At 42.7% G+C, this 18,249-nt stretch overlaps 1 protein-coding gene across 1 annotated transcript in view; it reads left to right on the top strand.

Annotated features, from left to right (window-relative positions):
• Positions 1-18,249, top strand: part of LOC130300745 (uncharacterized) — a 93,870-nt gene that overhangs the window by 17,860 nt on the left and 57,761 nt on the right. The window contains exons 3-4 of the mRNA XM_056551575.1: positions 11,553-13,192; positions 13,936-14,449. Of these exons, the coding sequence (XP_056407550.1) occupies positions 11,553-13,192; positions 13,936-14,449 (2,154 nt within the window). The remainder of the gene's footprint in view (positions 1-11,552; positions 13,193-13,935; positions 14,450-18,249) is intronic.

The following is an 18,249-nucleotide window of genomic DNA, read 5'->3' as shown; positions in this document are numbered from 1 at the left end:
GGTGTGGAATGATTACAAGGGGATGATGAAGGGGGGTGGGGATGATGACAAGGGGATGATGAAGGGGGATGTGTGGGATGATGACAAGGGGATGATGACAGGTGATGATGATGATGAGGGTCTGGATGATGACAGGCGGTGATGATGATGAGGATGTTAATGACGGGTCTGGATGATGACAGGGGGGGATGATGTATTTCCCACCCTAGGCTTATACTCGAGTCAATAACTTTTCCTGGGATTTTGGGTTGAAATTAGGGGCCTCGGCTTATACTCGGGTCGGCTTATACTCGAGTATATACGGTAAATTAATTTAAACCTAATATTGCAAATGTGTTAAAAAGAAACAAAAATATATATAAACATTAACTATCACAAAAGCCTTCAATATTTTATTCATCAAAGTGTTGACCTGTACAAAATGTTTTCCGGTTATAAAACAAGTTACTTTCACAAAAAAACACAATGGCAAACAGTCCCTTGTTAGAAATCGCTCCATTTTGGGAATTTCACTCGGCCTCTTGGCTTTCGGTTATTGTGTGAGGCAAACTCACGCTTTTTCTCAGTGATTTTGGAAGTACTCAGAGTATTTTTTTTGTTTTTGTCGGGAACGCGCTCGTTTTTGCATAAAACACGCCCATTTCAGAGTTAAAAAAAAACAAAAAACACTCCGAATGGTTTCTAAAGTTCTGCGGCGTAAAATGTGATCGCAGAAACTGTCGCACAGACGTTGCAACTAAAATTTACACTCTCTCCAAAGGAAACAGCAACAATCGCCAGGTCCAGTATAGTAGCAAACTGGTGTTTATTGCATCAATAACAGCAACGTTTCGGCTAAAAGTGAGCCTTTCTCAAGCATGGTGCAAATGACAATGAGTCAAACTTATATACATAGTGAAGGGACATGATTGGTGAAAATATAAGTGCGTTACATTAACCCCTTAAGGACTCAGCCCATTTTGGCCTTAAGGACTCAGACAATCTAATTTTTACGTTTTCATTTTTTCCTCCTCGCCTTCTAAAAATCCTAACTCTTTTATATTTTCATCCACAGACTAGTATGAGGGCTTGTTTTTTGCGCGACCAGTTGTCCTTTGTAATGACATAACTCATTATATCATAAAATGTATGGCGCAACCAAAAAACACTATTTTTGTGGGGAAATTAAAACAAAAAACGCAATTTTGCTAATTTTGGAAGGTTTCGTTTTCACGCCGTACAATTTATGGTAAAAATGACGTGTGTTCTTTATTCTGAGGGTCAATATGATTAAAATGATACCCATTATTACATACTTTTATATTATTGTTGCGCTTAAAAAAAATCACAAACTTTTTAACCAAATTAGTACGTTTATAATCCCTTTATTTTGATGACCTATAACTTTTTTATTTTTCCGTATAAGCGGCGGTATGGGGGCTCATTTTTTGCGCCATGATCTGTACTTTTTTTTGATACCACATTTGCATATAAAAAACTTTTAATACATTTTTTATAATTTTTTTTTAAATAAAATGTATTAAAAAAGTAGGAATTTTGGACTTTTTTTTTTTTTGTTCACGCCGTTCACCGTACGGGATCATTAACATTTTATTTTAATAGTTCGGACATTTACACACGCGGTGATACCAAATATGTCTATAAAAATTTTTTTTACGCTTTTTGGGGGTAAAATAGGAAAAAACGGACGTTTAACTTTTTTATTGGGGGAGGGGATTTTTCACATTTTTTTTTACTTTTACATTTTTTTACATTTTTTTTTACACTTGAATAGTCCCCATAGGGGACTATTCATAGCAATACCATGATTGCTAATACTGATCTGTTCTATGTATAGGACATAGAACAGATCAGTATTATCGGTCATCTCCTGCTCTGGTCTGCTCGATCACAGACCAGAGCAGGAGACGCCGGGAGCCGCACGGAGGAAGGAGAGGGGACCTCCGTGCGGCGTTATGAATGATCGCATCCCCGCAGCAGCGCTGCGGGCGATCCGATCATTCATTCAAATCGCGCACTGCCGCAGATGCCGGGATCTGTATTGATCCCGGCACCTGAGGGGTTAATGGCGGACGCCCGCGAGATCGCGGGTGTCGGCCATTGCCGGCGGGTCCCTGGCTGCGATCAGCAGCCGGGATCAGCCGCGCATGACACGGGCATCGCTCCGATGCCCGCGGTTATGCTTAGGACGTAAATGTACGTCCTGGTGCGTTAAGTACCACCGCACCAGGACGTACATTTACGTCCTGCGTCCTTAAGGGGGTTAATCATTAGACATTGTATCCACCCCCAACCCATGATTGGGTGGATTGGCGGTCATGTGATTCTGGATCTGTCAAAACATCATTAAATATCTTAAACTCTGTGAACATTAATATAATTACTTCCCCACATGGAGCGATGAAGTCTGTAGGGATCCCCAATTCTTCTCCAGCCTTCTGATTGTTGATTATTTGTGGCCGTTCCTGTGTATCTGTGTCGCCGTCTCCTCGCTCCTCCATTGGTAAACAAAGGAGCTGCGGCTGCGCAAACTACACGTATGCCTCCGTCCAGCCTCGATCTCGTTGTCTCGTCAATGTTTAGGCTGCGCATGCGCTGATACTTTGCGCATCAAACCCGGCCGTCCTGCAATGAATATACAGTAGCCGCTGTCAATATATGCAGCAGCTCTATGTATTGAGTTCACCAATAACGATTAATATGGGACAAATTGAAAGGTGTCTATAACATCTAAAACGGTATATGTAGTGGAAAAAAGATTGTTTATAATTATTCTTCATCCGAATTGCGGGAAATTCCATGCGTCTTCTCGCTCCATGTGGGTTAGGTGTGAACAGTGTATCTAAAAACAATAGAAAAAATACAAAAAAATTTAAATGCGATAAAATCAACGCCTCACATTGTTTGTCATTGTTACAAAAATGATCACGGATTCCTGTATAGATATTAGGAAAGTAAGCAAAACTAAAGAAAGAAAAGAAACATATAAAAATTAAATGAAACATAGAAAATAAAATAAAAGAAGTAAAGTAATAAAAGAAAATAAAAAATATATAAAATATATAGGGAAACTAACAAGACGGAAAATAGTAAATAAAAAAACAAAACAATGTGAAAAATTGTAAGGAGAGTAATACAAAGAAGGAAAGAATAAAGATAAGGAAGAAAAAGAAGAGGAGGAAGAAACGGGAAGGGGAAAGGGGGAGTGGGGAAGGAAAGCGAAGGAAGGGGAAAGGACAGAAGGGGCAACTAAAATTTAGGCGCAATAACCGAGAAAAAGAGTCGGTTGGACTTTAGTAAATGAGGCCCAGTGTATGCAATCACATCGCTTGTAATAGTCACCATAGGACAGTGTTTTCGAAACAGTGTGTCTCCTGCTGTTGCTTAACTACAACTCCCAGTCCAGGTATGCTAGGAGTTGTAGTTTTACAACAGCTGAAGACGCACTGTTTGGAAAAATTCTGCTCTGTGGGGATGAAAAAAATTGTCAGCGCTCTGAAGCCGAACAGTCCGGCTCTCTGCTAATGCAGGTGTACGCTGCATCTCACATGTGCCGAAATACAGAGACCGTATTCTGATATGCCCCCGGAAGGCTGTGAGTAGGACCCTATATACTTCGGGGAACATTTTCTTTTTCAGGAACGAGTGGCATTAAGTATATATATATATATATATATATATATATATGTATATATACACATTTTTTTTGTATCTTTTTCCCTCTTTTACAGATTCCTGAAGTCTCACGGCTGTAATACATATCTATATGGATGGGTTCTCTATTATAATGAAAAAGGCATGCCCGACATCATGGGTTGCCATCCCCCATGGATATGATATGAATGACTAGTATTATTAGATATTATCAACTACTATATTGAATATTAAGATCATAGGCTGAACCTAAATGTGTGGCTCTTTCACCATAGCACCACATTAGTTCAGTCAACATAAACATAAGCTTTACCCCTGATGACGTCACTCCATTGTGACAGAAACGCGTAGGGCACCCTTATGTTGAGATTTCTAGAACTATTGATATTATTTATGAGTGTCTCTTGTAAGTGTTACCATTGGTGAGGCTGGATTCACAGTCTCTTGGTAACCACCATCTACCAACTAATATCAATTGAAGGCCCTTTTTTTTTTTTAGCCTTCTCTTGAATATGTTTGGCAATTTTAGACTGCTGTCTATACACTTGGTTGCACTTGGTTTGTTTATTTGATTTATTATCTATAATCAATAAAAGCTACGTTTTAGTATCTCCCCACTCGTGTACCATATACTGGATAGGATTTGTCTATGAAAAAAATTGTGTAAGAATAAAAAAAGGTGGGATTTAAACTTTAATTAGGAGTCTTCTTTATCTTTCTCTGAAAGGGGCAGGGTCAGAAAGTCTTATAGCATTAGTGGCACTTTTGGAATACCCCATATCCATTTCTTCTCTGGAGAAAACTTCCTCTCCGGTAGCTAGTTGAGAATGTAGGCCGCCTTTCCACTGCTGTGGTAGAGGAGAATCTTCCAAGTCAAAATCTACCAGTGCTTTAACATGATCCTTCTGTTCTGCCCTCACAGACACGATAGACAAAACTTGGTCTAACAAGTGAATGACACCAATCTTCTAAAGACAATCAATCCAGACTTCCACATGTGTAAGATTCTGTATCATCACAGGAAAACTCTTTTGCGCCAATCTTTTACCTCAGGTAGGACAGTCCATCCCTTCTTCTGATCCTCTTCAGACAGATACTCAATAAGATATTGTCCATTTCCCCCCAACACTTCATGGTGCATGGAGGCTATGGCTCGTAGAGTGTTGGTCTCACCAGGCTTCATAAATACAGGTTCTTTCCCTGAATAGTGGCATGACCCTGGTTTTGTTTCTAGGGCTAGTCGATGGGACTCTTTTGCTAGAGCAGGGCTGACCTCCATCAGCAGAGGTAACAATACATCTCCCACTTCTGTCAGGTAGGATGGGGTTTCACTCTTATTCATCCTCCACAGGTTGAGCTTGAGATCCCATTCCCCATAACTGAAGCTCTCCTGCAGGTTTCTTGGGAATGTGTTTCAAATGACGATTATAGAAATCTTTATAAATGATGGTGACTTGGGATCCTGTATCTAACAAAGCTGAAGCATGAATTCCTTCCACTTGCAAGTGTATCAAGGACTTGGGGTCAATCTGGGCCCCTACAGATAATCTGTGTGTAGGTCTGTTTTTTCTTCCCTTGTAAGACCTGGTCATTTGGTCTCCTCAAGTTCGGTAGCCAGCACCTCCCATCTACCTCCAGTGAATTTGTGGGCAACCCCACTGAAAATGCCCTGATTTTGTGCATTTAAAGCAGTTACCTCAAGATGAATCCTCCAAAAACAACATCCTTGGGGCCTTTCTGGGTTGTCCTCCACTTCCAGGAGAAGGATCGGCCTTCATCAATGGTTTGCACAAGAGCGCTAACTCAGCCACCTCCTTTCTAAGGGCTGAATGTTCCAGATCCTCTTTCTGTTCCCATGGAGGAGTTGGACACAAAAGGGCAAAACTTTATCATCCATCTTGGCTCTCAGCAGAATCATGACCGGATCATTGATCAAACCAGCTCTCTGAATTTGCTTAGATAGCTGAGCATCCTACTCAGACGTGGTGACTGCTTTCCCAGCGACAGCTGTAATTCATTGATATAGTCATTGCCTTTCTCATTTTCCCTCTGCTTGGTGGCCAGGAACTTAAAGGGGTACTCCGGTGCTTACACATCTTTTCCCCTATCCAAAGGATAGGGGATAAGATGCCTGATCGCGGGAGTCCCGCTGCTGGGGACCCTCGTGATCTTGCACGCGGCACCCCGTTTGTAATCAGTCCCCGGAGCGTGTTCGCTCCGGGTATGATTACCGGCGACCACAGGGCCTACGGTGTTTGACGTCACGCCTCCGCCCCCGTATGACGTCATGCTCCGCCCCTCAATGCAAGCCTATGGGAGGGGGCGTGATAGCTGTCACGCCCCCTCCCATAGACTTGCATTGAGGGACGGAGCGTGAGGTCACACTGGGCGGAGGCATGACATCACACGCAGCCGACCCCGTGATCGACAGTAATCTGACCCGGAGCGAACACGCTCCGGGGACTGATTACAAACGGGGTGCCGCGTGCAAGATCACGGGGGTCCCCAGCGGCGGGACTCCCGCGATCAGGCATCTTATCCCCTATCCTTTGGATAGGGGATAAGATGTCTAAGCACCGGAGAACCCCTTTAAAGAGTACCTGTTTTCATCAATCCATATTTTCTAAACTCAAAATATATTCCCTAACTACTTCTAACACCCCTCCTGCCCTTAAAATAATTCTGAGCTTTAAAAAGCTGTGTATCCTATACCTTTCCCATTGCTCACGTTGTGTGAGCTCAAGGCAGGAGAAATTGGGCGTTCCCCAGCAGGCGCAACATCACTGAAGCCTGCGAGAGCTGTAACTCGCAATGCCTTGCACACCCTTCCTGAGTTTGGTCTCCTGCCAGGCCAGGAGGAGACCAAACTAACTGAGTGACCTTCGCAGGGAACAGAACAGATCCTAGTGGCCGTTTTTTCAATCACATTAAAAATATATAAAGGTTGAGAATTTAAACTGCAAGTAAATAGCAAAGTGTCTTACAATTACATAAGGAACAATATATTAAAAGTTTAGTTTGGTGACAGGTACTCTTTAACCAACAGATCCTCTTGTGATTTCCCATAAGCATCCTGTAAATCCTGCAGGTAGTCTTACACAGTATCTTGTCTGTTCACTCCCCAGCACAGTCTTATCATGTCTGTAGCTGGAAAACGAAGACTCTCACCACCCATTGCATAGCATTATCCTTCCAGACGTCAAAAGGCTCTTCTCCTGCAGGAACCGGTTGATTCCCGGAAAACACTTTCAGCTTACAGTAACTATGGGTGTGATTTGTCATCACTTTGGCCTCCGATAGCTTTTGTAGTGTGTCAGATACATACAGAACAGAGCTGTCTTGCTTTGGTGATGTTGAAGATGTGGGAAACACGGTCTTGGGAATAGTTGTCTCTTGTTCTCTACGGGGGATGGCACTGGTCTCTAAGTGTGGAATAGGTCATCTCCGAGGGGGGATTTCCCTGACATGGAAGTTAGAAACTGGGAATAATAATGCAATTTTGTGACTTTTGGGGGGCTTCCGTTTCTACGCAGTGCATTTTCCGCAAAAAATGACTCCTTCTCTTTATTCTGTAGGTCCATACGGTTAAAATGATCCCCTACTTATATAGGTTGGATTTTGTCGGACTTCTGGAAAAAATCATAACTACATGCAGGAAAATGTATACGTATAAAAATGTCCTCTTCTGACCCCTATCACTTTTTTATTTTTCCGCAAATGGGTGGTATGAGGGCTAATTTTTTGCACCGTGATCTGATGTTTTTATTGGTATCATTTTTGTTTTGTTTGGACTTTTTGATCGCTTTTTATTCACTTTTTTATGGTATAAAAAGTGACCAAAAATACGCTATTTTGGACTTTGGATTTTTTTTTTACGTGTACGCCATAGACCGTACGGTTTAATTAATTATATATTTTTATAGTTCGGATATTTACGCACGCGGCGATACTACATATGTTTATTTCTATTTTTGTTTACACTGTTTTTTTTTATTGGGAAAAGGGGGGTGATTTTGACTTATTATGGAAGGTTAAATGAACACTTTATTTTCATTTTTTTGTTTTTTTTGCAGTTTTATAGCTCCCATAAGGGGATATAACACTGCACACCCTGATCTTCTACACTGATCACTGCCAGGCAATAGCCTGGCATTGATCAGTGTTATCGCCGCTCGACTGCTCCTGCGTGGATCTCAGGCACGGAGCAGTCATTCTGCGATCGGACAGCGAGGAGGCAGGTAGGGACCCTCCTGCTGTCCTGCAAGCTGCTCCGGACACCGCAGTGGTCCCACACAGCTCCACTGAGTTAACCGGCAAAGTTTACTTTCACTTTAGACGTGGTGATCAACTTTGAAGTCTGAAGGGTTAATACCGGACATCACCGCGATCGGTGATGTCCGGTATTAGCCGCAGGTCCCGGCCGTTGATGGCCGCCGGGACCGACACGATATGACGCGGGTGATATCACACGAATGCATAAGTCCTGTAGCGGGAAGGGGTTAAAGGGGTACTCCGGTGGAAATTCTTTTTTTTCTTTTCTTTTTGAGTTTCTTTTTTGTCTTGTCCACAGTGCTAAGGAACTGTCCAGAGCAGCATGGGGATTTTTTTCCTGCTCTGGACAGTTCCTGATACGGGCATCAGGTGTCAACAGAGAGCACTGTGGACAAGACAGAAAAGAAATTCAAAAATAAAAGAATTTCCTCTGTAGCATACAGCTGCTAAAAAGTACTAGAAGGGTAAAGATTTTTTAATAGAAGTCATTTACAAATCTGTTTAATTTTCTGGCACCAGTTGATTATAAAAAAAAAATTCCACTGGAGTACCCCTTTAAGCTCTGTGTCCTGTCTCTTTTCTGCTGTATGTTCCTCCATTCAGCCAAACCAGTGACTCAATTATGGGAGATAACACATTTATAATATGGATGCAGAATACAGCTGGAATATAGACATGAAATATACCTATGTGCTGGACGTAAGGATCGCAGTGGAAAGGGGGTGTGACTGTGACCTGGTCTGCAGGGGACACATGTCCCTGATCCCCCAACAAGCGTGGCTAACGATTGTGTATGTGTTACACTGGTGGCTCCGTCCTGTCTCTGCAGCCATGACTTCCGGTGTGGGCAGCATCTCTGTATGGCGCTGTATGTATAGGGAGCTCAGAGAGTTGGAGCCGCGGGGAGCAGAGCGCCGGTAGCTGCGGAAGAACGATTAGAGAGAGTTATATATATATTTTTCCATTGGGCTACTACGATATGGGGAAACTACTGTATGGGGGCCAAGATATGGGAGCCAAATACTGTATGGGGGCACCGAGGGGGCCTAAGTACTATATGTGGCAGTATTGAGGCCTAATGCTATTTGGGGGCAGTATGGAGGCCTAACTACTATATGGGAGCACGGAAGGGGCCTAAGTACTATATTGGTGCTCAAAGTGGGAACTATTACTGTGTGGGGCAATACAGATATGTAAAGTGGTGAGGATTGTGCTGGATAAAGGAACACAACATTTTTGTCAGCAGATTCTGCAGAGACAAGTTTTGACCAGGAAAAGTCTTCATGGCTGTCTGGGCCAGATAGAAAAGAGTCACTGGATGTATCTGTAATCACTTATATGGTCTGCAGAGCCCTAGTGTACAGCTAGTATGCCACCAAGACCAACATCTACAAGGAGTTTGTATGTTCTCCTCTTGTTTATGTGGGTTTCCTCCCACACTCCAAAGACATACTGATAGGTGAATTAGGAATTTACATTGTGATCCCCAATGGGGACAGGGAGCAACCTGAGTGATAACAAACTGTGTACAGCACTGCAGAATATGTGGCTTTGTACTTTTTGATCAAAACCTATATACTAACAACCTGTTAGTTTTTGAAATTATGCTGAGAAGCAATTGGATCATGTCTGTATTCTACTTGAGTACATAAAAAACCTATATCGGTCGATCCCTAGTAAACAGGCAGAATTTTAGTAAGAAGATGATGACAAAACATGGCATGGGACTCAAGTAGATGAAATGCTGGAAATGGAATAAAAGGGATAAAAGAATTAGACTCATAAAAAATATTACACACGACGCATATTGGTTAAAAACATGTTAAAAAATGTCAATATCCGTTGATAATCTAGGGATGAGACACTAGACCAAGAGAGTGACTGTATTTAAATACTACAATATTGGTGACTACAAGAATGGTATGAAGCTGGCATGGTCATTAAGGCCATTGGGATGTAATGTTTTTAAACGGTAGATCCATCGTGTTTCTAATTGGGTCCTCCTGAGTCCTACCACCACCCCCCCCCCCCCACCGCACAAACCCCACCGCACACCGTCCCGGCCAGAGACCGCCGCCGCCGTTGCCCCATTGCTTCCCCCATTCCTGGTTTTATAATTACCTGTTCTCGGGGTCTGCACTACTTCTGGCTCTGGCGGCGTCCTCCTGAGCTGTCACTGTGCGCACTGACGGTGACATGGGGTTGAGGACGTCACTCATTGCGCAGCGCACAGCGTAACACAGGACGCCGCAGGAGCCAGAAGAGGCGCGGACTTCGGGAACAGGTAATTATAAAACCGTGGATGGGGGAGGCAATGGGGCAGCGGCGGTCTCTGGCCGAGGCAGTGCAGTGGGGGGGTGTGGTGGGGGGTGCACTGCGATGCGGTGGGGGCGGTATGGGGGGCATTATCGGATTATCGGCAAGGTAATTGCCGATACCGATAACGTCCATAATCGTGAATATCGGCCGATAATATTGGCCAATCCGATAATCGGTCGATCCCTAGTATTTATGCATAACATTTTATGGAATTGTTTAATTGGATTTTTGTAATGAGATTGATTGTGCATCTCATAAAATGTATCACTGTTTGTTGTTTTGTGCCCGTAACGTTCTTATTATGTCCTGGAAAAATACGGCTGCTAGGGTTGCCACCTGGCTGGTATTTTACCCACACAGCCGGTATTTTATATAAAAAAATACCGGCAATGCAATTGCCGGTATTTATCCAACCAATCCTCCCATTCCCAGAATGTTGCACCATAACCTATACCAGTGTTTCCCAAGCAGAGGGCCTCAATCTCTTGCAAAACTACAACTCCCAGCATGACCCGGACAGCCGTCCGGGCATGCTGGCAGTTGTAGTTTTGCAACAGCTGGAAGCACCTATGGTTGGGAAACACTGACTTATACTATATACTACTTTATAGTCCAACATGCTGGGAGTTGTAGTTTTTGTTTGGGGCAGGTGCCGAGCCACAGGCTGTATCAGGGCATGCTGGGAGTTGTAGTTTGTAACTGCAACTCCCGAATTTAATTTAAATTTAGCAATCAAGAATTCACATCAAAACAAAAATTGGTCCTGTTAAAACTACAGATTGGGTTGCAAAATATGAGTCCTCATACAGGCCCCATATAAGGAGAAATAAAAGTTATAGGGGTTATAATAGGACAACATTTCCCCCACATAAGTGTATCCTGTGATGTCACGCATAATTATGCAAATTAGCTGGTATTTTTTGCAACAGCTGGCGACCCTAACTGCGGCCCCTCCTTTGTCTAGCTGGAAAGCAATGGTGAATAAATATGTCCCCTTGTACCAGTCTGATACTATGATTGTAATGGTTTCCTTCCTTTTTGTTGTATTTGGTTTGCTTCATTGTTAAAGAAAAAACATAAATAGGAAGAGTGGTGCAGTTGCCAATAGCAACCAATCAGGTTGCTTCTTTTATTTTTTTACAGGTCTCAAAAATTGAAGAAGCAATCTGGTTTCCATGGGCAACTGCACCAATCTTCCTCTACTCAGGTTTTAATAAATCTCCCCCAACGTCTCTTAAAAGCAAAAAAAATTCCTGGGTCGTTAAGGGGTTAATACTGATAATAATAATCTGTGTTATTCTCTGCAGATTCTTGTACCAGGAGATCAGAGGAGAATCTTATATCTTCAGATTATAAAGCAGATGATGATATCACACAAGATACATATGAAGAACATTCCATTATCCCAGATACACCCTCAGCCCTTCACAGCCAAGATCTCTCATCTCATCCTTATATACAAGTCTTGTCTACTCATTCATCACAGGATGTTAAGAAAAATAAGGAAAGGCGATTTTCATGTCCAGAATGTGGGAAATGTTTTTCTCAGAAATCAAGTATTGTTAAGCATCAAAGAATTCACACAGGAGAGAAGCCATTTTCATGCTCAGAATGTGGAAAATGTTTTAGTCAGAATTCATATCTTGTTCAACATCAAAGAATTCACACAGGTGAGAAGCAATTTTCATGTGCAGAATGTGGAAAATGTTTTTCCTATAGATCACAGTTTGTTTTACATGAAAAAGATCACACGGGAGAGAAGCCATTTTCATGTCCAGAATGTGGGAAATGTTTTACTCACAAATCAGATTTTGTTAAACATAAAAGAATTCACACAGGAGAGAAGCCTTTTTTATGTTCAGAATGTGGGAAATGTTTTACCCGCAAACCAGAACTTGTTAACCATCAAAGAATTCACACAGGAGAAAAGCCATTTTCATGTTCAGAATGTAGGAAATGTTTTACTCAGAAATCAGCTCTTCTTAAACATCAAATAGCTCACACAGGAGAGAAGCATTTTTCATGTTTAGAATGTGGGAAATATTTTACTCAGAAATCAAATCTTGTTACGCATCAAAGATATCACACAGGAGAGAAACCATTTTCATGTTCAGAATGTGGGAAATGTTTTACTGAGAAATCACATCTTAAAAAACATCTAAGAACTCACACAGGAGAGAAGCCATTTTCATGTGCAGTATGTGGGGAATGTTTTACTGTAAATTCAATGCTTGTAAAACATCTAAGAATTCACACAGGAGAGAAGCCATTTTCATGTGCAGAATGTGGGAAATGTTTTAATGTAAATTCAATTCTTGTTAAACATCTAAAAACTCACACTGGAAATAAGCCATTTTCTTGTTCAGAATGTGATAAATGTTTTACTGAGAAATCACATCTTATCAGACATCTAACAATTCACACGGGAGATAAGCCATTTTCATGTGCAGAATGTGGAATGAATTTTACTCAGAAATCAAATCTTGTTAAGCATCAAAGAACTCACACAGAAGAGAAGCCATTTTCATGTTTAGAATGTGGTAAATGTTTTACTCAGAAACCAGATCTTCTTAAACATCAAAGAATTCACACAGGAGAAAAGCCATTTTCATGTTCAGAATGTGGGAAATGTTTTACTCAGAAGTCATATCTTCTTAAACATCAAATAGCTCACACAGGAGTGAAGCTTTTTTCGTGTTCAGAATGTGGGAAATGTTTCACTCAGAGATCAAATCTTGTTACGCATCAAAGAACTCACACAGGAGAGAAGCCATTTTTATGTTCAGAATGTGGAAAGTGTTTTACATCTAAATCAATTCTTCTTGTACATCTAAGAACTCACACAGGAGAGAAGCCATTTTCATGTTCAGAATGTAAGAAATGTTATACCTGTAAATCAAATCTTGTTGCACATCTAAGAATTCACACAGGAGAGAAGCCAATTGAGAGCAATAAATGATGCAGATAAGACATCTATATATTAACCATGTACATAGGATATCTGACATTTATACATATATCATATACTGCATCTCCAAACTTGTTCCCAATTGTTAATAAAAGTTTTCTTTTAGAACGTAGTCACCGATCCAGCGATGTCATCACTATAGTTTACATGATAGGAAAAGAGTGTGATATATGGTTGTGATATTCACTGCTCCTCATGGAGAAGACCCAACAGGCATAATCCATGGGGAGCTGCTACTGGAGACCCAAACACCTCAGAGAGAAGGGACTTATTCCAGTGATGAAGAATTCCAGGACATGACCAGATTAGAGACACAAAATCACTTCTATCTTCTGGCTTCTAGGACATTATTCTGATGGAAGAACTTTACACATTATAAAAAGTCCTATAGGTGTTGGGGAACATTTATAGACAATTATCCCAAGTAATATAAGTAATTCCAGGGGCCCGGATCCTTCAGTGTAGGGCCACATGGGAGGCGCCTCCATCCCTGGGAGCAGTTGGGTGTAGTGAGGGTTAATATAAAAAAAAATATATATATATATATGTATATGCTTATATATTTGTAATAGTGATAGGTGGTTGGTTTTGATTGGTCCCTTACCTTGTATCTGGGCAGATGTTTTTCCTGGCCAGATGTTCAGCTGGTCCTGGATTGGGTGCTGGACAACGGCGGGAACCTCTTCTTATTTATAAATACAGGTGTCCGGGATCTATTCCAGTCAGAAGCCGGCATGTCAAAAGAGAGTAGAACCCGTCTGCGGCCTGTGAAGAAGATGAATTCGGCTGAGGTCATTCCCTTCGGTTCCGGTGCTGCCGCTCCGGCAGCAGCCGCTGTAAAAGAGCTATATGAGCGGCTGCTGAGGAGAGTGGAGGCAGCCGGTGGCGAAGATTGGCTCCAGAAATGTTTGAGCCTGTCGCTTACCGGGGGAGGCAGCAGCGGAGAAGGCAGCAGCGCGGCACTCCTGGGAGCGGTGGACGAGTCCGTGGAGCCGGAACCGGAAGTCGCGCTGGCACCGGCGGATGACGTCGGTGACGAGGGGACCAGTCATGATGCAGAGACGGCGCCAGCGGCCGGAAGTGACCGGAGGCCTGTTCCGGCGGCCCTGGTGGGAGAGCGCTGGTCGCAGAGGCAAGCGGACAGACAGAAGAGGCGCTTTGCCCCAACGGTGGCTGGTGTCGGCGGTGCAGCTGGGAGAGGTCAGCATGGAAAATGGCGTCAGCTGGATGGACGGGGTAATGTGACTTCTGCTTTGTTTTGTCCCGCTGCTGACAGGATTGTTAGTCACTCACCCCATGTGTCCTCTTTGTATGCTGCAGGTCCCCATACTTTAGGGTCCCAGCAGTCCTCCGGCGGCTCCATCAGCTCCCACCCCCCCCCGGCCCGGAATGCTAGTTCAGGGTCTTCAGCCCTGCGGAGGTCTACCACCCCTTTGGGGGCAAGCAGGGAGTTAGTAGCATTTTCCCCACCTGCGCATCCCAGGCCTGTACCTCCGTTAGTCCCAGTCGGTGATGCCTCCTCTGAGCCGGCCATGGGTGAGTGCAGTAATTCTGTTCCCAATTCTCAGGTTGGGAATGAGTTTTTAAATGTATTGCCAGGTAGTCAATTGCTGTCTGAAGTGGCGGCATTCTTTAATATGCTGGCTGCCATTCCGGCTAGCAATACCGGGGCACGAAGGGTTAATGCTGGGCAGTCCTGTGCTGCAGCATGGGTTAATCCACCCACATCTAGTGGGGGGGATTCTAATGTGATGACCAATGTTACCTCTCCTTTGTCTAATCCATCTGTGGTTGGTGTTGTTAACACAGTGGTTCCTACTTCTTATCCGAGTTACTAATTCTAATGTGACTTCTACGATTACTAACCCTTCTGTTTCTGAGCAGGACAATACATCAGTCACGCCCGCTATCTCTAACATTCCTGTGATGTCCCAGTCTGTCCCCGAAGTCTGTTTGAAAGAGGCTATCACTTGTGAAGTATCACCTTTAGGTTACCATTTAGCCATGTCTGTTAAAGAGAAAATTTGGAAGGGTGAATTTGTTGATATGTTTTCGTTGCTCCCATCTTTCAAAGAGCCGGTTAAGGATAAAGTGGAGAAAGAGGAGGATAAAAGGAAGGTGGCAGCAATGAAAACTTTTAATAATTGGTTGCAAGCATTTTGCATTTTTTCGGCAGTCATGGGCGAGAAGTTTCCGCATAGATGTGCTTTGCTGTTCCAACACTTGGATATTATTTTAGAAGCTTATCGTAATTCCGGTGGTTCGGCTTGGCACATCTATGATGAAATGTTTAGACAGAAGTTGTCAGTGCACCCGTCTGTTAAATCATGACAAAAGGATGTTGGTTTATGGATTAATCTAATGATTCCACAGAGAAGTAGACAGGTGCCGGGCAGCACGCCTCCTTCCTTTCGGAAGGGAGTGTGTTTTGCTTACAACGAATCCCAATGCAAATGGCAGTCCAATTGCAAATACAAGCATGAGTGCTCCCATTGCGGGGGTACCCATTCACTGTCTAGATGTTTCAAGAAGAATTCATTGTCCTCCCAGCAGCAGCCCTCGGTCAGAGATTCAATTTCAAAAAGCCTGGACGCCAGTGAGGGTTCAAAACATGCGTCCTTGGCTAGATCTCTACCCAGACAGAGCGAAAGCTGAATTATTATTGAATGGTTTTACTTTGGGTTTCGAAGTGCCGGAGTTCGCTGGTCAGGGCTGCTGCTGGGTGGATAATTTACGTTCAGTTAATTTAAATTCTTCAGTGGTTCAGGAAAAAATCGACAAGGAGATTAGGAAAGGTAGAGTGGAGGGGCCATTTTTCCCCCCGCCTTTTCCAAATTTTAGGTTATCCCCTTTAGGCCTGGTCCCTAAGAAGGAACCCAATTCTTTTAGACTAATTCACCATCTTTCTTATCCTATTCATGGTTCCCTTAATGACTCGGTTGATCCTGGGGCTAGTTCGGTTGAATATGCGTCTTTTGACTCTGCGTTAGTTTTGTTGCGCCAATTTGGGCGGGGTACTTTGCTCGCCAAGGCTGATATTAAGTCAGCTTTTCGGCTCCTGCCGGTTTGTCCTAAAGGGTTTAATTCTTTGGGTTTTCAGTTTAATGGTCATTTTTACTTTGATAAAGCTCTGCCTATGGGCTTTTCTTTGTCTTGTTTTTACTTTGAAAGTTTTTCTACATTTTTGGAATGGGTGGTTAGTTCCTCTTTCCAGGGGGGGGGCTTTTGCATTACTTGGTCGATTTTTTGTTTTTTGGTAGGCAGGGCACTAATGATTGTTTAGATATTTTTTCCTGTTTTGTGCGCATTTCCCAATATTTTGGTATACCTCTGGCAGAGGAGAAAACTGTTCTTCCGTGTACTAGGTTAGAATTTTTAGGTATTGTAATTGACACGGTTGATATGATTTTTTGTTTACCAGTTGAAAAAATTCAAAAAATGTTACAATTGATTAACGCTATGTGTTGTGTAGGAAGAAGACCACGCTTAGGGCCCTACAGAGTTTACTCGGCTTATTACCTATGGGCAGGGTTTTTTGTAGAAGGCTGTTTTTAGCTACTAGGGGGTCTTAAATCACCTAGATTGCATATTCGCTTGTCTAAGAGTCTGAGAGAGGACTTATTGTTGTGGGCGGAATTTTTACAAGTTTTTAATGGTGCTTCTGTCTGGCAACATGAGTTTGTTGAACTGGGAGCTCTTGGGGTCTTTACCGATGCGGCCGGCTCATTGGGCTTTGGGGCATTTTTCTCTGGTCATTGGTGCACTGAGCCTTGGCATGATTCTTGGGTTAGGGCGGGTTTGGTTAGTAACATAGTTTTGTTAGAGTTGTTTCCTGTTTTAGTTTCTCTGGTTATTTGGGGTCAACATTTTAAGGATCATAGGATTATAGTTCATTCTGATAACAAAGGTGTAGTCTTCGCAGTCAACTGTTTGTCTTCTGCTTCTGACCCAGTTAATAAAGTACTTAGACACTTGGTTTTGAGCTGTTTAAAATTAAACATATGGTTGAAGGCTAAGTATGTTAAGGGAGTGTCCAACGTGATAGCTGATGCCTTGTCTCGCTCTCAGTTTTCCAGGTTCCGGGAGTTGGTTCCGGATGCAGATCCAGAAGGGGTAGCTTGTCCAGACCATCTTTGGGACTTGGTTTGGGACTAGCCGATCATTACCTTCGTCAATCGATTGCTCCTAAGACATGGTTGGACTATAATCGGTCTTGGAATTTTTGGTTGCAGTTTTGTGTCGACCAAGGTCATGATTATTTGACTTCGGATGGGGAGTTAGCTATGGTTTTTGTGTCAAGCTTGTTATCTAGGGACGTGTCTCATAGTTACTTACATAAGCAGTTGTCAGGTATATCCTTTTTTCAGAAGTGTTTTGGGGTTAGTCCTGTTTTGTCATTTTTTCAGGTCAAACAAGTTTTGAAGGGTTTAAAATTTGCTAAGTATAGGAAGGATGTTTGTCGCCCTATTAAGTACTGCCTGTTGGAGCAGCTGTGTGCTGCTTGTTTTCAGGTTTGTTTTTCCAACTATGAAGCTCACTTGTTTTCTACGGCTTTTGTTACTGCATTTTTGGGGGCTTTTAGGATTAGTGAGTTGGTGGCTCCCAACAGAGCTAGCTTGTCCCCGTTATTGTGTGCCGATGTTTTGTTGTATGAGTGTCATGTCTCTATTTATGTTTCTCGTTCAAAAACCGACAGTTTTGGTAAAGGTTGTTTCATAAAATTGAACAAGGTTGATGGTATCGCCTTTTGTCCATGGAGAACCATTTCTAATTTCCTTTCTTTGCGCCCATTGGGTTTTGAGAGTTTTCTCGTTCATTTGGATGGTTCTCCATTGACAAAGAGTCAATTTAATGGTGTTTTAAAGAAATGTTTTTGTTCATTGGGTTTGGGCAATTTCCGATTCAGTTCTCATTCATTTAGAATAGGGGCAGCTACTGAGGCCTCTTTATAGGGTTTAGATCCGCAGGCTATTAAAGCTATTGGTAGGTGGTCTTCTGACAGATATTAGAGTTATGTTCGCCCTAATTTGGTTTTG

This window comes from Hyla sarda, chromosome 1 (assembly GCF_029499605.1).
Source record: "Hyla sarda isolate aHylSar1 chromosome 1, aHylSar1.hap1, whole genome shotgun sequence".
Taxonomy (NCBI): domain Eukaryota; kingdom Metazoa; phylum Chordata; class Amphibia; order Anura; family Hylidae; genus Hyla; species Hyla sarda.
Note: the sequence above shows the minus strand (reverse complement) of the source record. Positions and strands in the feature narration are given on the sequence as shown.